The 25879-nt window shown below is 44.5% G+C and overlaps 1 protein-coding gene across 1 annotated transcript; it reads left to right on the plus strand.

Moving 5' to 3' along the window:
- Positions 1 to 7306: 7306 nt before the first annotated feature.
- Positions 7307 to 23907, plus strand: tshz3a (teashirt zinc finger homeobox 3a). Its single transcript, XM_034141872.1, has 2 exons — positions 7307 to 7675; positions 19681 to 23907. Exons 1-2 carry the CDS (start codon positions 7636 to 7638, stop codon positions 23001 to 23003), a joined length of 3363 nt encoding a protein of 1120 aa, XP_033997763.1. The 5' UTR covers positions 7307 to 7635; the 3' UTR covers positions 23004 to 23907.
- Positions 23908 to 25879: the final 1972 nt, after the last annotated feature.

Raw genomic sequence — 25879 nt, forward strand, 5'->3', positions numbered from 1 at the left:
CATTTTTTGCTTTACTGGAATCCTTAACATAGATAAGGATGCACATAACATATGCGCCACAAATCGAGACATTTTACCATAAAATAGTAATACCAAAGCAGAACGTTTATTCACCTATTTAACCACCATGGCCCCTGGTAGAGCCCCCCCCCCCCCACGCAACAACACAGACAATGCTATAACACCCCTTGCTGTGAAATACAAATGATGTGCAATATATATATATGCCATTAATAACTGTGCAATATATACCTGGCTGCTATATCTTCGGAACTGTTACAGGATGAGTATTTTGTAAATTGTGTAATATCTTTTTGAATATTTGTATCTTTAATATTTTTTGTATGCATGCTTCTTAGTTAACATTAAGCTGTCTTTGGCTCTTTTCTGCTGTATCAAATGTAAATGTCCCCTCTGTGGGACGAATAAAAGTATTCTGATTCTGATTCTGATCCAGAAACAGATATAACTCGTCTAAATATAGTTTTCTCTACCAGATGGATCTACTACAACTAGCCGTGTTTTTCTCTCCGGCAGGATACAAATGTGATGCGGCTTCCTCCCTAAGTGACTGCCTGCAGTCCAAGGAGACCACTTGGCACCTGGAGTGACAGGCTGCCATCAGCGTGTAAAGATGCTAATATGAATTCTGATCACTCACTCATATAGGCGAGGGAATTACTGCCCATCACCAGCGTCTAGTGATTCTCCGCACATGGCAAAGTCAAGGGGCACGCTGTAAAACCCAGGTAAATGGAGTTGGCACGACAGTCAAAGCTAGATTCCGCTTGACACTTCCTTCTTAAGTGATAGTGCTACAAGATGTGCTCTATAATGTAATACATTGGGAGCTCTGCCCTCAAGATTTCTGGCTGATGAGAATTTTTGATGACAAATCCATCGCTAAAACTATCTCTGTCCTTCAATCTTCACGCCTGCACGAGCCTGGGGGGGGTCAAAGGCTAATTACCAAACAGGATAAGAGGCAGAGGAAGAGGAAGACAGAACCTGCACATTTTTAAAAGGTGTACATTTATGCAGATTATTTCTAAGACTGGAATGTCTTTCGATCGTTATTCAAGAGGAAGAGGCTCCTTACAAAACGCGTCCGCAGACTGAAGCCATGTAAAGTTTAAGAATATGTATGTGAGAGCTTACCTTTGGTTTATGTCTTGTAGGGGACGAATGAAACAACCTCATATTTTGTTATCATATATATCAGAAAGCAATAGTTTAAAAAATTGGGAAATAAACTGATTCACATTCTTGGCCAAACAACATGCTCTTTTTTCTTTTGTTGTTGTGTTTCCGCTGCCTGTTGTATTGTGCAAACAAATACTATGGCAATCTCATGCAGATGACAAGATATCAGGAAGTTGCCTCGTGCTACATATATCCGCACATAACCATTTAACACTCTTTTTATACAGATTTAAACTAAAAAGAAAATACTTTTAAGTACGTTATCATTACAGGTGCGAGTATGTGGATGTTCTAACCTTTGGACAGAGCCAGGAACTGTTTTAACCGGTTCATTTATTTTTGCTAAGCTAAATTAGGCTAAGCTAACCATCTCCTAGCTGTAGATTCAAATGTAGATTACATACAATCGTCTTTCAGAGAGAAAGCTGATGTATTTCCCCAAATGTTCCTTTAAGAGGTCTTGACTTTATGTATTATGCATCTGTATCAGTTGGACACATCAGTTTTGGGTTTCTTACTTTGTTTGTACGGTAATTGCTCCACACAAATTGAGGAATTACCTAAAACTAATATTGACATGGAAACACGTATATCTCCATATGAGCAAAGTAACAAAGCAAACATGCAAGGCAACAAAGAAAAAGCCCAACCTGACACAAAAGTCAGGCCCACATGGGGGAGACGCCGCCCGCTCTGCACCACTGTCCTTCCACTTCTCTCTTCCCCAGCGAATTCTTGCCTCACCCAGGAGAGTGATGATACTGTCTACTCTGCTAAGACTCCCCCTGCTTGACATCTCGACACGAGGAGAAGGATGTTCCTGTCTGTCTCGTCACATCACAGCCGTCCTGATTCGGATCCCTCCCATCCAACACCCTGTGATGCTTCTCTTTAAAAAGCTGCCCGTCCATCATAAACATCCTCCCTTTTATGTTCCCCGCCTGAGAGGGAAGGGGAAAGAGAGAAATCAGCCCTCTCTCAAACACGAGCTGACAGCACTAAGCAGACTGACGTGACATCAGAGGAGCGATGTGCCAGACGTAGCTTTGAATTTCCATAACAAGGTAACGCCACAATTATTAGTCTCTCAGTGAGACCATAGCTCCAAAAACGTATTGAAATGTTCCTGAATTTTCTAAGAATTGCTCAAACCAGCAGATCTATAATAGAGCTGCAACTGCTTCTTAAACTTTTCCCCCTGAAAAGTGTTAATCATATAACTCACTGTTCCTTAATCAGTCTTCTAAATATTCCCAGCAGTTCTGCAAGAGTCTTAAATTAAATCCCTCACCTTGACTCCATATAAATGTAATACTGTCAATAAAGGAGATATAAATAGATAGGGGTGTAACCATTCATAATCTACCTGAATATTTTAAAAGGGTCTTTTGGGCAATGAGGAAAGAAAAGAAGAGAGAGAGACTTGATCAATCGTCTGAGTTCTGCCTCTACAATCAGAAGTGCGCTAATTGAAACGGCGTGGAGTCATCTACCTCTCCCATAAAGGATGAACCTTATCAGATTCTTCATAATAATTTGCCACAAAATTAGAAAAAACCCGCCTCACATTTTGCCTCTCCTCTCCCGCGTGGACAATGATTGAGAAAGAGTTGCTTGTCGGCTGTCTGGGGAGAAGCAGGGCGAAATGTTAAGGAGACCTTTTCAATTCCAGACGCATTCAGTTTGTGAATGTTAATGTTTTTAATGAAGACACGAGCTGAAAACGGAACTATACGGCTTGATAACGGAGGGGGGGGGGGGGGGGGGGGACCGAGAGGAGAGTGACAACATTACAGCGGGAAAGTGATTTTTTTACATGTTCATGCTCAAGGGCACAAATGGCCTGAAAGAGAAAAATGTAGCATGTCCAAATCCTAAAGAAAGATCATGAGTGTTTTTAAGGTGGATTGGTGGACATATTTTAAAGGTGCTTACTCTGAGCCTTCATCACTTGTCCACCTTTCCCTGAGCTTTTTCTATTTTCAGGGTGAAACTAATGAATTGGGGACTGGGAAAGGTTTCTCTGCAGGCTTACAATGAGAAATGATAAGAGATTATTTTAGAATGAAGATCAATGATAAAGTCCAAACGGTGTAAGGAGGAGGAGGAGGAGGAGGAGGAACAGGAGAAGCATATGCCCTAATGTAAGATGAGTGTAATGCGCAACCCAAGGCCAAAGGCAAGAGCTTCATCTCACCAATTCTCTTTACAGGAGTGGAAATTACTCCGTGCCATACATAGCTGATTTATACAAATTAATGACCTGGGTTATTAATAGGAGGAGATGCATATATTAAACACTACGAATAAAGGTAGCTTTAATTATGCATCCTTTATAAAACCTGTTTGATTTCAGTGCCAGGCGTGTAGGTACATTTTCAAATGTAATCGTGAAAAATTAGAGTTAAGGCCTCTTCCTCTTGTTGAGTAATATGTTGCTTCTAATATATCTATTCTATAACCTAAACACTGGCAATACATTATGGAAATGTGTATTCAAACAGATAATAGAAAAAAGACTGTTCTTTATTTTTATGGCTTGGCTTAGCTGCATTGTCAGCCAAAGTACTTGTAATGGTCTTTTCTGCACATTATTTATGGTGTGGATATTGCTTGAGCTCAGAGCATATTTACACAAACGCTGTCCAGATTTCACCGGACACTTTGGGGCCACCGTATGAGCGAGAGTTCCTGCCCTGCCCCTTTTGTTGTCCGAAGGGACCGCTGCACTGACAATGGTGTCACCTCTCCCCCGGGGGGACACCTCCGAGTGATTTGTGGTGGGGAAAGACTGATGAACTGCTATTGCCACCCTGTTTCTTTGCAAGATCAATTCTACATGTAGGAGTGCGCTTTATGAATGATGGAGACCTCCTCAAGCCATCCATACAGCTGCCCAAAGACACAGCCCGGCCCCCACAGCACCTACATGGCAGGAATAAAGCAATCACTCTTCTCAACAGGGCCATGCATTACGCACACACACCCACACATGAACGCACACCACATGAATACACAGATGAGACAACAAAGCATGCACACAGACAAACACTTGTGTGTGTTTGCAGGAAATAAATGGAAATCCAATTCAGAGTCGTTTTGCTGCCTCTTAAGCTTCATTCTGAGGCATTTTCAAGAGTAGCAGCCACAACTTTGCCACACGGCAGAAGCTTCAGAGAATGGCCCTCCATATGAGAACAGAGGTGTCTGTTTGCACTCTGACACCGCTCTGCCTTCCCGGACAGGCCCATAAGTGGGTGCATGCCAATATGAGCGATCTGATGGTATTGAGGGATCGCTCGCAGCACACATCTGAAGGCTGAATAGCATTGTGAATAGGAGCAGCGAACATAGATGTCATGAGTCCTACCTCCCGCAGAGAGGTTGAAAGCGAAAAGTAGAGCGCAATGAATACTTGAGTGTTCTGGAGGCTATGAAACTGAAAGGCCTCTCCCTTTTTTGCCAAAAGATTTCAATAGAAAAATAGAGGCAGCTCGTGCTTTTTAATCGCAACTTTGAGATTGATTGGGCGAACTTGTGTGCGGGTTTGACAGACGCGTCTCTTTTATGATAATCCTGGTGTCGAGAGAAGGAGAGGGGAATAATGCAGCAGGGCTACCTGACATAAGAGAGAATCATACATTAACAAAAAATCATTCTGAATATTTATAATATCCACTATTCCTGTATCAAATTGCATTTCCTAATGGAAACAATGCAATAACCCATTCTGTAGGAAATGTATGCTTTTGTGTTTTCTTTAATTAAAACACATTCTGTTTCACACTTTCATCAGCACAATAATGGCAAAGCACTAAAAGCAGCCAAGATGTAATTTGCATTTCTCTAATTATATGCATAATGTCCTCTTTTTCATGATGTGCTAAACACACAACCAGGTTTCACTCACGTTATATACGGGTTTTAATGCACGCAGCAAAGCAAGACAGATGCACAGCTGAGATAACTTCCATTTACAGTGTAAGCCTGTGAGAGCCTCAGTGTAGAGGCCATATACTATTTATGGGTTAATCGATACAGTAGCTGGATGACACCATGTCCCGGTACTTTCTGTCATGATGATGGCTCACTAATTTTGGAACGGCTGCTTTCTCCTCCTGCCTTCAGCAGCCTGCAAGACGGTTTAATTTGGCTGTAAAAACGCCAGTCACCGGGCTACTTCTTGTTCCTGGGGGAGGTCACCATGGGGGCAAGTCCATAGGAGGATATATATTCACATAGTTCTCTTAGAGACACTGCTAACCCCTGACATCCCATTTGGGTTGTAATTTCATGTTGTTAAAGTGACAGGGACCCAGCCTCTGTGGTCTGGGGAGGTGGGGGCGAGTCCTGATCAGAGAGGTCTCTAATTCTTCTTCTCTGAGCCTGCCTGTGTGTGTGAGAGGAAGAAAGAGAATGGAGGAGTACATATGTTGCCCTTGTGTGTGTGTAGAGTGTTTTAGATTTGTATCTGAAAGAGTGAGCAGATCCTTGAGTCTGAGCACTCTGTGTGTGGATAAAATGTGAGCAGCATTGAGCCCCCTCATGCAGCTTGTTTTGCTATTTGTATGTGTCTTTGTGCTGGCAGGGGTCAGAAGACATCAGAGGCACAGGGGGAGACCCGGGACCGTCCCACTCTGCAGAGATACTGCTGGCTCGAGAAAAAAGCAAGACGAGTGGTGAAGAAAACTCATTACCCTGGCACGAAGACTTAACGCTCCTTCCTTGAACTGGCTTTGATCTCTACCTAATGTGGATATATGGGAGAAGTGATGCTTTTACTGTGATGAAAGCTAACATTTAACTGCTCACATTAAATTAGCGAGGACAGGGCCTCAGGCATGTTTGCATTTTGGTGCAGTTGTGATGGGGTTGCTTAACACATTTTGCAGCAGTTATTTGAACCTGTTTTTCTTCTTAGAAATACTAGTACAAAAAGACATTAGCATCATATATATAGGACTCACTGCCTTTTGAATTAGCACGTTGTTTTATCCATTGCATGTTAATTGTATTTAACTCAATTTTAAACTATACCTTTTGCCTTTTTAAACACTTGAGGCTACATAATACAAGAAGAAGAAGAAGAAAAAGAAGAAGAAGAAGATTCAACTTATTGTCATTACGTAGTACAGGTACTATGTAACGAAACGGTTTCTCTGCATTTGACCCATCCTAGTGTTAGGAGCAGTGGGCTGCCATTATGTACGGCGCCCGGGGAAGCATGCTCAATTCATAAGACTTATTTGATGTATTTACTTTAATTGGTTTCTGATTGTTCTTTAATAGTTGCATAACTGACATTTTTTTCATCTTATTTTGTTTATTTTGTTTACCAAACGTATTCTCTTACTAACTCTACACTGCTGTTTTTTTGGTTATAATACACATTGTTTTGTTTTAAAATGTATCTAAAATGAGACAATGTCTGCATTGTATGCTAGATGCTAAACTTACTGTGTGTAATATCATCTAAACAAATGTTAAAAATCAATAAAAATAGAAACGTTCTACATTTGACAAAATATGATGTAAAATCTGAAAATAAAATACTGTCCTTGTGTTATCATACAGTTTTTCATTGCCCAAGTCAACAAGTCAAATGTAATTATTCTTATCAAGCAGGAACAAAAGCTTTGAAAAGGTTATAACATTTAATACAAAATTAAAAAAAGAGTGCATTTGAAGCCAAGCCTAAAAAATGCGTTTTGACATTATACTGTGGACTATAATCACCTACTGTATAACACATTTAAATCGCCAGTTATAATTATTAAATAAATAAAGTCGTACATTTCTAAAGAAGTATTACCGAGACGGACTAAAATCAAAACATGTGTAAAAGGTTAAATCCAGTGTGTTAAATCCAAATGACACATAGCTGGGAACATTGTTGTAATATTATTCAGACAGTTTACGGTTCTTGTTGGTAATTATCAGCCTGCTGTGTTGTAATAATCCACTAATAGCTCATATAAACTGTGATTCACATAAAAAGCAGAGGTGGGAGGACACTCGCGCGTGGTGTCCGCCCCTCTGTGAGGAGTAAAGAGTTAACGGAGCGGTGGGTTTGCCCATTCTCCTGCTGTGAGTGACGCGATCATCTCTCTTATCCCTCAACTTTGCCTGTTGCCAGACCAGGCAGCCGAGGTGGACGCTGGCTATCACCGTTGACATTCTTTACGCGATCACACCAACAAAACAATAATCCCCACTTCCTCGTGTATTTATTTTTTACGCTGACTTTCCCCGCAGGCTGCTATTCCGTAACGATGATTTTTAGTTTTTCTTTCCATCGGACTCTCCGATGTTGTGCAGTCTACTACACGAAGGCGTGAATCTTTTTTGAGTAGAGGTGGATCTTCCCGGATACGGCGACGGGGCTATATCAAATAAAAAAGAAGAGTTTCACGGAAATCCCCGAAAATAAAAATGCCACGGAGGAAACAAGAAGCGCCCAAGCGCGCAGCAGGTATGTGTTGTTACAATGTGCGTAAAAAGACATGCGTTACTGTCATAAAACTGCGGATGCTACCTTTGTTTTGTAGAGCTCACTTTACAGTCACTGCATTTCCGTTTCCACTTTGTGTTTTTTTTTCTTTGCTCTCTAACGATCCGCTTTGTCACTCTTGTGAGACCTCATAGAAACTGTTCTCTTTATGAAAGCGGATGTATACTTTGTATACAACAATATTGCGTTTTCGCTTTCCACGCTGTGCAGCTACTGTACAGTAGTCCCCTCGGATGAGTTGCCTGTTGTAAACTTTCGCTTCCTATTGTTCCCAACTTGAATCCTGACAGTTTAGCGATCCTAACTGCCATGTACCTTGTGATCTGTTAGAGTAAACCCTGTGGAAATAAGCAGTGTTTTCTCAATAGAGAGTGCCCGAGGCGTGCCATAAGGGGAACATGAGGGCTTTGTGCGCATTTGATCCCGAGCGCATAACTTCTTTGCACAAGCTGGGCGAGAGAAAGAAAAAAAACCTACCTCTGAGCTTTTTTTTCTTTTCTTGGGATAAGATAAACAATTTGAGAGCAGACAATGGGGTTTCGTGGGCTGGAAGGAGCCATAATCGACAGTTGCCATGTCTGATTTGACGGTTGATTGATTGGCTGTCATGCGGCTTTGATCTGATCCCTCTCGATTTGCATCAGAAAATCACTTCCCACCATGTGCTGCAGGCCCCTGACGTCACGTTTAAACCACTTTGAAGGGCCCTGTGTACTTTTTACACACACACACACACCCCCCCCCCCACCCACACACACACACACACACACACACACACACACACACACACACACACACACACACTCTTTCTCTCTGATGGTCAACTGACTCACGAAAAAGTGAACGAAGGGGGGGGGGGACAAAGTGGTTTCACAGTGAGACATCACATACACAAACAGACACACACACTTCCAGCAGAGAACATCACACTCTCATGTGCACATGTTCACTTTGAACACACACACTCACACACAGAGTGGGCAGAGGAGGCGGGAGGAGTGGGTTAGAGGTTGTAAAAGGAGCCGTGTGCTATGTAATGGAGGGGAGGAATGGGTTTGCTCTGTCAGACCGGGCCGTCACAACGGCTTTGTTTCATGTTTGATTTAATTGTCTCTCCCCTGACAGGCCCATTCATCAATGGCTTTAATGGTCAATCAGAGACAGGCTGAGTGAGTGCTCCCATTCTGTTTAGCCATAAGCTGGCCTGGGCTTTTATTTCATCAAAATGCCCCAGCCTAATGTACATGCTCACTGGCTCAGAGTGGCCGCGGGGAGCACATAAAGAATGACTGAAAGCTTTCTGATTTCAGATCAGTGAGAAGGATGTTTTTTTCTTCTTCCCTTGGTCTCCTCCTCTCCTCTCTCCTCTCTCCTCCCTGCTACACTGCCATTTCTCTGTTGACGAAAGGGAATAAAAGGCTGTAATATGGATCGTTTTGTGTTTTTAGAAAACAACTTTTTATCCCTGAAACCACGCTTCTTTGTTCATTCATTCATCCATTCATTTCTTCATTTTTTCATGCTCCCCTTCCACCCCTGTCAGTCAGCCCGTGCAGCTGCAAGTTATAAAGTTGTCAACTGTTCAGTGGCACACAAAGGGTGATGATGAATTGATTGCAGCACAGAGCATGGTGATAGAGAGAGCAAAGAAAAGGATGACAGATGATGGGCCTTGATTAGGGACTTAGGGGGAGAGTCAGCCCACTGCAACCTTGAGACTTGCATGAAAAATCTACCCCCCTCCCCTCCACATACACACTTTTCTCTCTCATTGTCTCTCCAACACACACTCTCAGCTTCTCCCTCTCTTTCTTGCCTTCCTCTGTCGAAGAGGGTTTTTCTCTCCTCGGTACAAAACTTGTTTTGCCTGCTTCATTAGCGTTGGTCCAATTAGCCGTGAGGCTGATGGAGTCCTGACAGGCCCCGTGATTGGAGATGACAAGCTCGGGGTGCCTAGCCCAATGAGGTTTGCCACCACTTTGATGTAATCAACTTGATATTACACAGAGCCGCTCGCCTTTGGTTGTGCTGTAACTCAATTTTCCGCTGCAGGTGACAAATGGGCCTGCCTACCTGGGTCAGGTCTGAGTGCTCTTAACAACCGAGGGCAGCTGGCCACGTAAACAGCCGAGCAAACATGAGAAAGAGACTCTCCCAGCTGTGGAAATACAGACTTACTTCCTTCATGGCTGGCGATTAGCTTCGCCTGAGGCCTAAAGCTGTGGAAACGGCTGCAGAAAGTTAAAATACTCCGCAGACTTAACAGGAAGTCGACATCGGCTTTAGAACGTGTGGGCAACGACGCAGCTATTTCAATGGAATGTCTAACCTGTACAGTATGTCTGCTGAATGCTGTCAGTGTGTTTATAGTATCCAGAGTGTTGCATGTGTTAGCGCACTGTAAGACCATGTGTGATCTGTTCATGTATGAGAGACACAGAAGGAGAAGGGTGGGGGGGGTTAGTCTGATTTGAACCGGGCTCACAGCTACAGTCTCTTCTTTCTGCAGGGTCAGGATTATAGCTGCCAGACTGGCAGTCATCACTCATGTCTGTCTGTGACTGTGTGTACTCAAATCAGTGGGCATGCACTCTGATTTGTTGGGTTTGAGTGCGTGTGTGTGCGGTTTGGCTTGCGATAGTGATGAAAGGAATTGTAACTGTAGACCACCTGCTGGGGTTAGGCCGTAATTCTCTGAGCTCTTTAGGCCTGTCTACGTCTCTTAGTTTCTTCTTCTCTTTTTTTCTGTCCCTGCACAACATGCAGCATTCAACTGTAGACACAGCACACAAACATAATAGTAAAGATGGGAGCATTTACAGCACACGTTGCAGACACATGCACACATGTTGTGGCGGGGTTGTAAAAGCGGCAAGCGAAATTAAGTAAGCTGTTTTTATATCTGTCTGCCTTCCTGTTGTTTATGTGTGAAAAGCATGCCCTTACGGAAGCAGCGGGGAAGCACCGCGAGGGACTTAATTGTTCGACCGACATACGGGCTGACAGCGTTGGCGAGCTTTAACAACACACGCCTCCAATGGTGTTGTTTGCAGGTGTGAGCGCGGCAAATGTTTTGGCTTTGCAGGCCCTGTTGCTAATGAAAAGTCCTGTGGCTGGATTCCGGTGAGGTTGAGTCACGTCTGTGATCTATGTGTCTGATAAGTGCATACCTAATGAGGCTGTGAGCACCAGTGGAAGGAGGAGGAAGGCTGACAGAGTGTTTCTCACAGGTATTGACAGATGCCTTTTTGTTTTTGCCATAGGCCTTGACTCCATAAATCCTGCCTGTGTAATGATAACAGTGCCACCCTGCCAGCAAGCGAGTGAAAGAGACAGTGTAAGAGAAAGAGGGCAGAGGGGGAGGAAGAGGAGGAGGAGGAGGTGCTGCTGCTGGTGGTGGGGACGATGAGGAGGCGGGGGCGGTGAAATGGGCCTTCTCTCCTTTTTAACACACACTTGGCAGATGTCAAGCCATAGGGTTGGGCTTCAGGAGAGAAAGCGGAGTTTAAGTGCTGTAGTAGTGTCACAAATAGAAAACCGTTAGCCATCCACTCTTCCCTTTCAGCTCTCAGTGTGCTTTCAGCCCAGGTTTTCAGCCGGGACTGCTGTCTGGAAACTGAGTCGTAGGCTTTGTAAAAATAGTCCCACCGCTGTTGTGATAGATGCAGCTGCACTGTAGCGACAATTGGGACAGGCTGGATCCCTCCAACCCTACCTCCCTCCCGCCCTCCCCCCTCGCTCCCACCCCTCCCAGAGGTAGGGAGCGTCAGAGCCTGGTGGGATGTGTGCTCTTTTCGGGGAAACTGAGCCGCTCCGGTCTTCAGGGGTCCTGAAACCCAATCCAGGAGGAGAATAGCCCGGCCGTGCCAGAGAGCCGATTTCCTTTTCAACAGAGTCATTTATCACTGACCCACCCTTCGCTCCTGACACAGTGACGTGTGTCATTTATCAAACAGGCTTTACCAGACACACAAGAGAAGGGAGGTGGATAGGGGGCAGAGAGGAGGAGAAAGAGAGAGTGAAAGAGGGAAAACAAGACAGAGTGAGAGAAACAAAGAGAAGGAGAGGAATGGGGAATGAGGTGCAGAGTCAGTGGAGAGAGACTGGGAAAAGAGACTCCAGTTTGAGACTTTTTTTCCAGGGAAGAGTTTTCCTGAAAGCCTTGAGCAGAAGCGTTTGGGAGGGGAGATTTTTTCGAGATGACAGGGAGGATTGAGTTACCCTGAGTTGTGTTTTGATGAGTGACAGAATGTTCTTCCATGACACGTCTCTAGACGTCTGAATAAGAGGGGAAATATGCTTTGTGAGTACACAAAGTCGGACAAGTGTGTTAGTGTTGTTTACTCATAATATATATGCACGGCGAACGCGCAAAGGGGCGCTATTGAGGTGTGTGTGTGCGCACTCGTGTAACCATATGGCGTCAATGTTTAATGCTTTATGAGTCTGTGTGTGTGTGTGTGCTGCTCCCTGATGAGCAGGGCTGACAGGTATCACTCATGCAGCAGCCTGGCCTTTAAATGAACCCGAGCTGCTCTGCTCCCCCGTGGCCCTAACAGGCTCTCTCCAAGATGGATGCTTCTTTAAAAATCAGATTAATGATGGATACCAGGCTTATGGTGCCATTTATCATGAGGAATATTATTTAGGCCGGCCGTGTATGGCTGTAACTGGAGAGCCAGGACGAGAAGAAGCAGGGTGGAAAGCCTTAGACAGACACTCACTGTGTGATGGATGGCTGAGCGCTCTCTCTGAGTGTTACTAGACACCAGTGCCGCAGCAGTAGGCCATAATCAGATAGCCCAGGGATGTTTATCTCGCAACTACACTACCCAGATTGCCTTGCCTGGAGGGTTTCTTTATGAAAGCTATCGTCTATCATTATTATCATCTTTAAAAAGTTAGTGGAATCATGAAAAAAAACTCCAGACTCTGAAGGGCACGTAGGCACTCGATGGAGCTTTATAGCAATTGTACATTTTAAAATGATCCATTGGATCCCCTATAACTGACTGCGATGATTACCCTCGGAAGTTTCCATTATGCTTTGCCCAGAAGAGTCCCTAGCCCCATGTCATTCCCCAACAATCATGAATAAAAGAATACAGTGAGAGGTCAAGGCAAGGCCAGCTCTGCTACAGAAAAGGCGAAAAAAAAAAAAACTGTTGTTTTGTTTTTCGCCCTCTTCTTGTTCCCTCTTTCTGTCTCCTACCTCCTCCTCCTCCTCCTACTCACCACTGTGATTTATGGTGGCCATCCATCTTCAGGCTGCGTCCATCACCTCCTCGTTGCTAGGCGATCACGGCAGCAGCTGTGCGTTGTGAGAGGGGTTTGGTCTTCCCACTCCCAAGCTCCGACTTTTATTTCCTTCACCCCCGATTCAACTTTAACCACTCAAGTCCCAGTTTTAGTTCCAGCTACAAGCTACAAACGTATTACCAGTTTCAGTCTTATTTCCACTTTAGGCCCACTCAGACGTCCTGACTTAGTGTCAGTTCTTTACCGTAGTCCGGCATTTAGAGCTGTGATAAATTGCAGAATTCCATTACCCCTGTTTAAACCCCGGCCTTATGTTCACACCTACAGTAATGCAGGTCTCAGCAGAAACCTTAAAGGGGACATATTATTAAACTCACTTCCATGCCTAACAACATGCAAAATGTGAGATGAGACATATCAGTCAGTGTTTTGTTTGCTGAATCAGTCAGAAAACATTAGGTTCAACAAACCATTCAGAGTTGGCTCACCTTCCTATGTCACATTTAGGTTATTAGAATATTTGCCCTGCAGTATCTCCTCTGATAGCTTGAAAACTATCTTTGGTGAACCACATTTTTCTTGCAAGCCAAATAGAGCAGACTGGGCTTTTTCGTAAAGGATGCTTATCCTTGTATATAATTATGCATCTGAAAATTAGCATAATATGTCTGTTTTTTTAAGGAAGATTTTTCTAGCTAAAGGAGGTTATGTTTTTAGTTTGGTTTAGGTTCACATGATAGTGAAAACATGAGTAGATCGTCTCGGTATCTAATAGTTCCAGTTAAATCAAGGTTATGAAAACATTCAGTTAAAGCGGAAAATAAATATGAACTTTACATGAACTAAACTGATCGTAGTAAACTAATTGTGTGACTTGAACCCACTGTCCTAACAACCCTACGACCCTTACATTAACTAGTGTTTGTAAGTGTGTTGTAAAGCTGTGTTTTAAATAATACTTGCAAACTTGAGTCCATACAAAAAAGCGTTAAGAGTAATATGTTCACAGAGCCCGTTGACCTTTGAACAACATTTCTATATGAGCTCAGAGTGTTGGAAGAATGGGCAAATAAACAGCGGTTCCGCTTCATGGAGCTCTGCTTGAGAACTGCCTGAGTAAGGCTTTAAGAAAGAGTGATGGAAGGAGGCAGAGATGTGGGATAGTTTAAGAAAGTCCGCCCGGCTACAGATCATCAGAAGAGACAGGCTCTGCGTGCATGTCGGACTGGAACACGGCCTTCCCGCGGCATCTCGCTCCTTATTACTGCCCTTGGTTCTGCACCTGTGGAGGATGTTTTGTGTTGTGATTGTATTTGTTTGCTTTTTTAACGCTTATTTTGGCTGCGGCAAGTTTCAAACTGAGCCTGGAACCATGCGTCAACCTCGTTCTCCACTACGTTAGAGTTAGTAACGGGAGGAGTGAATGTGTTTGTGGCTCGTCTAATGTCAGATAAACGAGATGCATTTTCAGGTCTTGAAGGTCTGTACGTGCAGCTGGCAGATTTGAGGTCCACTCATAAAATACAACAATCAGCCGACGGTTAAATCTATTCAGCCTCTCTCTTTCTCTTTTTTACTCTCCCTCTCCCTCGTTTTACTGTGTGCATTGACAAGGTTCAGCCGTAAGCTTTGCCTGAGGCCAGAATGATCTCTCTGTTTTTCCCATCTCCCATATCACACATCCTGCACTACAATCGGCGGACACAATGTATTCACAATGCCATCAGGGGGTAGAGAACACACACAAATAAAGAACTGACAAAGACATCCAGGATCGCTTGTAACATGATAGCCTGTACAAGCATTAGTGCTGTAGCAGCAAAGTTATGTATCAAAAACCTTTATGAAAAAATCTCCAAATGGCTTTCTCCGGTCTTATCCAAAAAATCGTATTATGTCCAAACTTGTTATATTTTCAAATGACCGCAGATCACCTGTTACATATTTTCTCGTGGGACTTTTGGCCAGGCTGTAAGGATCAAAGGAAAAAGAGGGAGTGAACTAAGTTAGATTGAGTGTGTTGCTTTGACAAATGTGTGCAACAGTGAAGGCATTTTAGGTATGTTACTGATCTGCTGCTATTTTGACAGAATGGGGCTGTTTTGGACTAAATTATTCTAATCTATTTAAAGAGTTTTGTGCTGCTGGGAAACTTGAGAGAGAGTGAGTGGAAGTCGGTGGTTTGTGGGTTTTTTTGATTGAGTCTGAGGTGACTTCCTGTCCTTTAGCGTTCTGGAGCTGTTTCCTGTCAGTAAGAGCCCCCTGCTGAGGGGCCATGTTGGTTTAAGGGCGTCAGGGTCCGGTTGAAATACTGTACACATGTCAAGACACACTCGTCATGTTGTGACACAGTTTACCTCGCTCCTCTCGGCGCCCCCGTGTCCGATCACCGACTGACTTCAAATATCTAAACTAACATGTGATCAAAGGTTTTGGCAAATACGTCTAACCTAATTTCCTCTGTTATTCAACAATATAAAAGTCATAGAAAAAACACTATTTATAAATGATCATTCATGCAAGAAATACAGCTCAATGTCTATATGGCAAAATCCTGTTTTCATGCATTGTTCTTATATTAAACCATAAACTATAAACTGCAATATCTGTGCTTTTCCCCCTGTTGTTTAACTTGTTGTTGTTTAACTTGTTGTTGTCTTTGAACAATGACATTAAACTGTTTTTGTAATCTAAACAGTAAGCTATAAGGGACCACCCATGTAGACAATTTCCTCTCCCCTCCCTGTATCCCAGTTGCGTCTTTGTGCACACTACAGTTCTCTATGCATACAGTGATTCAATCATAAATAAAGATGTAATCAAGCTAAGCAACACATATGAACATTGCTATTGTAATAGAGATAGTTTCTGTTTTATTGTCCACATAAATTCAGGATGTCAATCAAGCATTCCTATTTTGGTCTTCTGTATAATGCACAAAATGTTCCATTGGAATTTACAAAAAAAATGTAGGTTGAACATTATTTCACATGTGAATTTACACAAATATCAATAGAGCTTATGTTCTTTTAACGAAAATATACATCGGCTGTCTATGCTGTTTTCACGCATTAAAAATCACAGATCTATGAAATCTTGTACTCAAGATGACCACACAAATGCCTGGCAAGGTTGTGTCTTTTTTTTTTAGAGACCAAGCAGTCATTTGAGTGTGAGGGTCAGACACAGGTAGAGATGTTAATGACACATCCTGTTTACCCCGCTGTTGTTGGGTGTGATCGGACTGTTTTACCAGCTGTGGAGGCCAGAACAGGAACATGCAGTGTGGACATCAAGGCACAGATAAAAAAAAAGGGGTGCAGTGGTATCTTTTTTTTCACCAAAACATGTATATGCATTTGCTGATTCAAACTGTGACAATCTAAGAAAATAGATTTCTACTTGAGAACACATGATGGATTTTTTTTTTCGGTCTTCACATTATCACTCTTGCATTTGAAGGCCTATTTAAAATGCAGAATCAAAAACAGCTTTCAGCAGCACTTGAGGAGAAGTAACCCATGGGACAGAAGGAACGAGACAGAGAGAGGCAGCCACAGCACCTTCCTGCTTAATCACCCCCTGTCCCTCCCTGTCTGTTGTTCCTGATCGTCAGAGCAGCACTGCAGTATTTCTATCAGATGATCTCTCCCTCCTCGTCTGCGGCCCTTATGTTTATGAAAATGATACTCCACAGGAATGCCTCCTGCATGCCAAGATGTCACTGTCTTTCCTCATCGCTTGCATCTACGTGCATGTACGAGTGTGTTTGAGGAGGGGATGGGGGTTGGTGTCATAACTGACTGACTAGCTTTATTTATAATTGCGTGGGGGGTGTATTTGACGTAGCGTATCTTAAGGTGAAGTGTGTGTTTCTGCTGCGGAGCCTTGTTTTCCGCAGCTTTTGTGTTAGTGTGAATGTGTTATTGCTATTTCTGTGTGAGCCGTGACTGAGATGTTGATTGTGCGAAAGTGCACCTCCTACCCTTCTTCTTACCCCCCCCCCCCCCTCACACCCCACCCGTAGGAATCAATCATGGAACCTAATGATTCTTGTCTTTCCCCACATGGCATCAGCTCACTTTATCAAAACATGAACACACACACACTCTTTCTCTCTCATATACACAGGCACAAAACTCATACATTGGCTCTACACCATATGCTATGATATTAGTTAAGACTTCAATCTGGGAGTATTGTTGTATCTAAATCCTCTTCTTTGTGTATTCTATGGGAGCCTCTATACTCCCATCACCTTTTATTAGCTTGATAAATCACCTCTGTTGTCAGTCAAGCCAGGGAGAATAATTGGATGTGGTTGTCGCCCTGTGTGATGGATTATCAGTCATTGGGGATTAAATTAACAGATAGTGCTCAGACATAATGGTTTTTGTTTTGCATTTTAAATTGCTTGGGAGCATGGCTAGACTATGTAGGTTTTATAGCAGGTGCTTTTGGACTTCTCTCCCCCTCGCTAATGACAAATGAACAATAACCTATAGGGCCGCAGCTCTATTATCATGAAATGTAAAACATTTACGACTAAGTTAAGGCACAGAGAGATAGAGAGCCCTGGGAAGGTTTACGAATGTGATAACGTGACGTGAAATTGGATATGGCAATAGTTTGATGAAATAGCGTGACAATGTGAAGAAATATGTGGAGTAAGAGAAAGGTGACCTGACAACTTGGTCAAGCGGTGTGCCATGCTGGCCTGATGCAAGCTGACATCCGTGACCAGCTAGTCAGGACACAAACACATTAACCACCCCATCCTGTCTGGATTTCCTCTTTCAAATGAGAGTCTGACACGAATACCTTCCAGAGGAGAACCAGAAGAGAGAGTAAAGGAAAGAGGGTGTGGGCAGCCGCTTGAGCGCTGGTAGCAGGGAGATATCTCCCTTGCGTGTTTGCCCGAGCGTAAGCGATTTACCTCCTCGCCCCTTCTCCATCCTCCCAGACCCCTCCCTCCTCCCCTCCACGTCCACATTATCATAATTGTGTCTAGAACATGAGGGGCTGGGGAAGTGATCATGTCATTTTATTTACACCCTGCTTGGCCTTTTTTACAAACGACATGCCACTGACTGCCAAGCGGACTGGAGCCCGACGACATCTTTTGATCAGGGCTGTCGGGGCCTATCAGCGGAGAATGGCAGGTAATGGATACCCAGTGACAAACCAAATCTCCGGGAGGACGGAGAGTGGGCTGCACCTGCCAGGTCTCCATTAGGCTGGCCTCTCAGTGAGGCTGCCTGCTGACTGTACCCCCAGGGCCCAAATCAGACCAGCGCCAGCCGCATGGCTGCCTAGAGATTGGCTGTTAGCACTGGAAATGAGAGTTATTTCAGCTATGACATTTTTGTTTAGACTGGACGTGAGTGCGTGGAGCAGGGGGGGGAATGAAGGATTTAGTCACAGTGTGTGTATCTGTGTGTCCAAGCTCCACTGAGTATGAGTGCCAAAACTATTAAAGCTTATACCTACAGCTTCTTTCTGTGGCATTTGTCTTAGTTTACAATAATGTCATGTAATGGCCGCAGAACTGTCCACAGGCCATCCGCTATTTTCAGAGATTATTTGTTTTTCCTTAAGTTGAGCGGTTTCTTGAGTGAGGTGGACAGGAAATGAGGGAGGGGGGATGATGACACTGCGGAAGAAGGGGTTGCGTGGTGGGTGAGTCGGCTCTGGGTGAGTGGATAAAGGAGTTTTGTTTTTGTGTGTTTCGGGGGGCTAAGAAACACACACGCACACACACACTTATCATATCTCTCCATGTAAACAGTGGGCGCCAACATGCAAAGGGACAGATTTCGTATGCATGTCCATCATGTTGATCCTCCGCATTCTCACCTCGCCTTCTTTATCTCTCTTTTCCAAAGGTCTCATTTTCGCCCTCCCTTTTTTTTGGTTCATTTATTTTGTATGATCATTGAAATGTATGTGTATAATGAGTGCATGACATTTAACACCTTGCTGGAGATCTTCTCTTAGAATTGAGCTTGAGCCTAGTATTGATTATATTCTAAATATTAATAAACTAATGAACTCACTTCAGTTCAGATGACAAAGTAGGATTTCTATTCAACATGTCAACTTTTCTTCAACAAGAGACATCCTTTTCTTAATATTCTTCAAGATAGCTCTTTGCCTGTGTGCGCATGTCTGTGCGATTGTGTGTCTGTATGTATGTGTGTGCAATCATAGAAGAGGCAGATGAAGAGGCGTCAGACATATTAACTGACAGATGGAGGTTGATCCAACTCATTTATTACCCCAGAGGAGAATGCCACAGTGAGATTGGGCTTCATTAATTTCAGATTTAGTTTTCATTTCAAGCTGTTGCGCCCTGAGATAAATAAAATGGCGCATTATGTTTTTGCCAAGATATTTCTTTTTTGTTTTCCTCCAATAGAAGGAGTGAAAAGAGGGGAGGCATAAGTTCCGTGTGGCTGGGGTAGTATATAAATACAGGCTCGCCTAGAGGAAAATAACACCTCAACGGTTGATGAGGTGAAATGGGATGACTGTAATTTCTCAGCTCAGCTTTAAAGGCTCCCACACAGATGGCTCATTTATCCCTGGGAGTCCTCGGGCACACATAGCAGGGAAACTTTTTCTCCAGTTATTCTAACATCGCGTGTTCACTCCCTGCAATTTAACTCATCTCTTTCTTTCTCTCTTTGTCTCCATTCTCCTTGCAGCCTATTCTCCCGAGGAGCTGGCAATGCAAACTGTGGTGGAGGAAGACGAGGAGGAGGAAGCAGAAGACCTGCCCTCAGCCCCTCAGGATGACCTTCCAATGAAAGATGAGTTTGCGGAGCAGAGCGCAGGGCCTGCCAAAGAACAGACATCTGACCAGGAATCAGCTGGGGCTGCAGAGCTCTCAGGACAAGAGATGGACAGTGATTCGCATGTCAGCGAGACCAGTGACCGCCTCTCAGACTTCGAGAGCCCCTCAACAAAAGCCGAGGTCAACTTGGTCACAGCACCTGTGAATGGTGGCACTAAAACACCTCCAATAGCCATGGACACCTTAGAGCAAATGAAGGTTATCTACTCCAGCTTCATGACCAACCCCCTGTGGTCACCACTGAACTTTAATTCCACACCTCCACAGGTGCAGACAACGGCTCCTTCAGAGAAGCCGGCTCGCAGCAACAGCACTAGTAGCAACAGTAGCTGCAGCAGCGGTAGCTACGACTGGCACCAGTCTGCAGTGGCAAAGTCTCTACAGCAGCATCCTCCCCAGAGCCGTCACCATGCACATTCTGAGCCCAGCCTCTTTAGCACAGTCCAGCTCCACAGGCAAAACCCAAAGCTGTTTGGCTCCATCTTCACTGGGGCCAGTAAGTTCCGTTGTAAGGGCTGCAGTGCTGCTTATGACACCCTGGTGGACCTGACAGTTCACATGAATGACACGGGCCACTATCGCGATGACAACCACGACAAGGCCGGCAGCGGCTCAAAGCGCTGGTCTAAACCGCGAAAGAGATCCCTGATGGAGATGGAGGGCAAGGAGGATGCCCAGAAAGTTTTGAAGTGCATGTATTGTGGCCACTCATTCGAATCGCTCCAAGATCTCAGTGTCCACATGATCAAGACCAAACATTACCAGAAAGTGCCTCTGAAGGAGCCCATTGCCCCTGTGGCAGCCAAAATCATGTCTTCTAAGAAAAGGGGACTCGTAGGGCTGGACCTCGCTGCCTTGCCACGTTCTCGAGAAGGAACCCCCAAATCTAAGCACTCGCAGTCAGGCCTGAACGATCACTCACAGAAACCCTCCTCCAGCCCTTACACCACCCCTAATAACCGCTATGGCCACCAGAACGGCGCGAGCTATACTTGGCAGTTTGAATCCAACAAACTTCAAATCCTCAAGTGCATGGAGTGTGGGAGTTCCCATAATACACTGCAAGAGCTGAGAACCCACATGATGGTGACAGGGCACTTCCTGAGGGTGACAAGCTCTGTGGGGAAGAGAATAAAAACACTTCCTGAGGCCACCTCCCCCAACCCGGTTAGGGTCAGCACACCCACTGAACAGAGGGTCCAGTCCGTCCCTCTGGCACCCTCCACCTTCTCTCCTCCACCTCTACCGACTACGACGACTCCCCCCGCTACTTCCCCTCCTCTTAAAGAGATCAAAAAGGAGGAGGTGGAGGAGGAGTGCTCTCAGCAGGAGGCTGTTGGAAATGAGAGGCAAGCTGCCGCATCAGTCGGGAAAGAGGAGGATGCTGAGAAGGAGGAAAAATATGACATCTCAAAGTATAGCTATCTTACTGAAGAGGACTTGAAGGAGAGCCCTAAAGGGGGCTTTGATATTCTCAAATCACTGGAAAACACTGTGGCATCCGCCATCAACAAGGCACAGAGTGGAAATCCAAGCTGGGGGGGCTATCCGAGCATCCATGCTGCCTACCAGTTCCCCAGTGCCCTTAAGCTCCAACAGGGCGGCATGGACAAGATTTCCCCAATGAAGTTCTTGTTCAATGGAGGGGATGGAATACTCTCCGCCCTCGCCAAGAACCAGCCCCTTATTTCCCCACCTCTGAGCCAGTCCTCCCCTTTCCCCAGCAACAACTTCCAGGCAATGGAGGATCTAGTGAAAAAGGTGACTGAGAAAGTAGCAAAAGTAGAGCAAAGGGAGAAGCAGTTGTCTCCCAAGATGGAGAACCACCTCTCTCCCTGTAGTAGTGAGGCTGGAGAATCGCACAGGGGAGGAGAGGCTGACTCACCTCGGGAATGGAGGGCAGTCACCCCAGCCAATAGCGACAGGGGAAGCCATAGCGACAGAGCATCCCCGGCAACAGAACCCAGGAGAGAGTCGACAGTCACATCCCCGCTCGCCTCTACGCTTAGAAGCAGTACAGCCATTATCACCGGCCATACTCCTCCAGAGCAACCCTTTGTCAACCCTTTAAGTGCTCTTCAGTCAGTAATGAACATTCATTTGGGGAAAGCAGCCAAGCCCTCCATGCCAAACCAAGATCCCCTGAGCCTGCTCTCCAGACTCAGCCAGAGCATGGCTGAGAGGGCTGCTGTGGCCGCCCCCCCCTCACAGACCAAAAAGCCAGAGAGTGTAGTTGATAATAGCTTTGGCCAGCCTAGTGATGATCAGCCCATGGACCTCACAAAGGGGAAAAGCGATAGAGGGGGATCTATTGGCTCGGCCCCCCTAACCCCTTCATCCACAGCCTCGTCTATCTCCCCCTCCTCCCTTGTTACCCCCGCAAAGCTAACAGTTGTCTCTCCCTACACATCCAGCAGCCCTCTGCATGAAAACGCATTGTCGGATATCTCAGACATGCTTAGGAACCTGACGCAATCCCACCATGTCCCAAAGCCCCCCTCACGGTCCCGGGTCGCAGACAAAGCCGAGATCGTGGGCTCCACTCATGACGATGATGACGCGTCCCTGCATGGACACAAACGTAAAGGCCGTCACTCCAACTGGAACCCCCAGCACCTCCTACTTCTGCAGGCACACTTTGCCTCGAGCCTGAAGCAGACGTCAGAGGGGAAGTACATCATCAACGATCTCAGCCCGCAGGAAAGAATGCATGTGTCCCGTTTCACAAGCCTCTCCATGACCACCATCAGCCACTGGCTAGCTAACGTCAAGTACCAGCTACGGAGAACTGGCAGAACCAAGTTCCTCAAGAACCTAGACTCTGGTCAACCTATATTCTTCTGTAGTGACTGTGCATCACAGATCCGCTCTCCAGCAGCGTATGTATGCCACCTGGAAGCCCACCTAGGGTTCAGAATCAGGGACCTGGCCAAGCTGTCCCCCAAACAGACTGTAAGGGACTCTCACACTCTCACGGAGAAAATTGTGCCCCTGGAGTCTTTCCTTTCCCCACAATCACAAGATGACTCCAGTAGTAATGGGGCAGTGTTTCGCTGCCAACTCTGCGTCCGTAAATTTGCCACTAAGCACGCCATCAAGCTTCACCTCAGCAAGAGCCATGGGAAGTCTCCAGAGGACCATCTGCTATTTGTGAGCGAAGTAGAGAAACACTAAGTTACTCTCAGCAGCAGACGTACTGGGAAACATTTACAGAAAGGCTATTTAAAACAAAAAAACATAGATTTTGAAAGTGTGGTAATGCACAAAGAGGGCATGAACTACTGTTAAAAATGTCAGCACAAGGTGTTTACATCTATTCGGCCTATAAACATTTCTGATTTCTGCGTATTTCAAAAAACATTTATTTCACATAAAAATATAATGTAGGTCAAAGATTTTAAGCCTGATTTGTCGTAAGCTTTGTTGTCTGCCTCACTCTATGTACACCTTTGGTAATATGAGACAACAGAAGACAGATTATTTCATGGTCATGGTGAATTTCTTGACTAGAAGGTCAGCTAATAACTTGAAATGTATTAATTGTATTTATTTTTTATTTTTGTGAGTTGGATTTTGATTTGCTGGTAGACTGCATGTTCAACACGTTTAACTACATTTCTACAGTCCTGTCCTGTCCAGATTTTAAAATGCCCTTTCAAAATGGTCATTTTTGTAACACTTTCAAACAGCCAAATGCCTGGTGAAGCTTCTTAAAAAAAATCTGCCAAACAGCAAAGGTTCATTGCTTGATTTTATAGTTTTCTCTGTACAGCCTATTGATTTTCTTGCTGATTGTAAAAGCTGCCTTGTTCTTTATCATTGAGTGAGGGGCACTTAAAATCCAGGTCTGTGTAAAAATGTATATAAAGTGTATAAGCTTACAACTTGCTGTTTAAATTATGCATACTTGTTATATTTCCTAATTTAAGAGGACTATGACTATCCACTGGTGCAGAGCCTTTGAAGAAGATTGAAAAGGACATTGTTTTGCACAATAGTTTTATAAATGTTATTTGATAAAAAAAAACACTACAAATATGTTAATGCCTTGTGCTTCTATGATTAAATTGAATTAACTGCTGCATAAAACATTTGTTTTCTTTTGTATTATAGAAATGTGTAGATCATGGTGCAATATGAATTGCTAATTGTAAGTTATAATCTCTAAGACATTCCAAGGAATAACCGACAATGTAAGCATTTCTGGGAAGTTGGATTGTATTTATCCCATTTATTGCCTAAGTGCCACCAAAGAGAATATGAAAATGACATTCAAGATTGTTATTTAAAAATATTTATATAATATGCTAATGAAGAGAAATAACTCGAACATCACAGTTAAGCTCAAAATGTAATTCTATCTAATGTCATCTAATTTTATAACTGGTTTATGGGAAATCCAGACATTTTAAAGAATTCCCCCCCCTTCCAATTGTTTTCCCACATTCTGATGACTAAGCATTTACAAATCAGCTGACAAGATAGCCCACAAGGCTACATTTGCAGAAACACTGAGCAGAACTTAAAAACCATCAGCATTTTACCGCTGCAGTTGTCTGCAGCCACAATTTGTCTAGATATTTCTGGTGATTCCTGTGTCGTCGCATTGTTGTGTGGCGGACTGGGGAGGTGCGACGGTGCCACTGCCTGCGAGGCGTCTGGCAGGTGGTGTGTGCTGCATGTAAACCACCAGATGTTTCTGAAATGAGCCACTGGAGGAGGAGGAGGCAGGCGGGAAGCAACAGCAGGCAGAGTGGGCTGATTACCACGGGGGCTTGGATGCCATCAGGAGCCCTGGGCACAGACAGCAGATCTGGCACACACCTGGACTCCAAGACTGTCCCTTGGAAAAAATAAAGCAGATCCTATATACGGGCGCTGAGACAAGCTGACAGTGGTGCAGAATGCACAGACAGGTGCTATTCCCTCAAAGCAGGCTTTTGGATCTAACAATATTACTGGCAGGTGTTGATGCTATCAGAGTAGTCACAATTCAGGCTCAGTGCCATGTAATGAGAAAGTTTTTTGTTATGGTTTTCAGTATGCATGATAAAGCCTCACACACATATACTTCTCCGAGTCCACACCATCTACCTCTGTCTTATTTGAAGAAGCCCGGGGACACCATGTTCTCTCTGTTTGATGTTCCCAGGCTCTGCCTGTCATGACTGACTGACTGAGTGACTTGGGGACGGGGAAGTTATCTGGTTACTATGGTGACGGCCATTTGCCCAGCCTCTAACCCTGCTCGCTCACTCAACAGAGGACAGCTCGAGTGCAGCACACCCATTTACTCTCTTAAATCTCATCATCTCGCTTCAGTTCCTCCCACCCGGGAACAGATTAATTAACACACACACACTGTGTCCTGACCCCGTCTTCTCACACAAACTCATTACCGCCTCAGACTCGCTCCCGGCCCTCCGACGTTTAGGATACATTGGGCTAACGTTGTGGGAGAACCCAGTGATGACTCACATCTGACAAGCAGAATAAAGCCCTTAACAAAGGATGATAATTGAAAGATGGGATTCAGACCGGTAGCCATTGATAATGCAAATGAAAAAGGCTGAGCTGCCTTATTGAATATCTTGTTGCGTTTACAGAGCTTACTGAGTCCTCGCAGATATAAAATTATCTCTTGGACATGATCAATTTTTTCCCAACACTGTATGTGTTGATGAATGCTTTAGGCGTATAGTGATGGACTCGGGGTGAGGGTGGTTGGGGGAGTTAATGAGATAGTTGACACTTTGGGGGTTAATGAGGGGCTGGAGGGAGAGGGCTAAATGATTGGACTTCTGCTTGGATGAGCATTATAGTGGCTGCTAGAGGAGAGCCATGTTGAAGCTGTGGTTCTGCTGTAGCCAATGATTTAACATGAACGACACAAAACTCCTCTCGATTGTATTTTTGTGCGATAATAAAGAGGAGATTAGATGTGTTATCCATTGTTCTTTTGTCTTGACTATCCTTGAGGGCTGGGTAGTTATAGACGCCGATGCGCCTCAATGCTCCTAAAACAAAGTCAGCAGTGAAGGGGGAAGAAA

Source organism: Trematomus bernacchii, unplaced genomic scaffold (assembly GCF_902827165.1).
Source record: "Trematomus bernacchii unplaced genomic scaffold, fTreBer1.1, whole genome shotgun sequence".
Taxonomy (NCBI): Eukaryota; Metazoa; Chordata; class Actinopteri; order Perciformes; family Nototheniidae; genus Trematomus; species Trematomus bernacchii.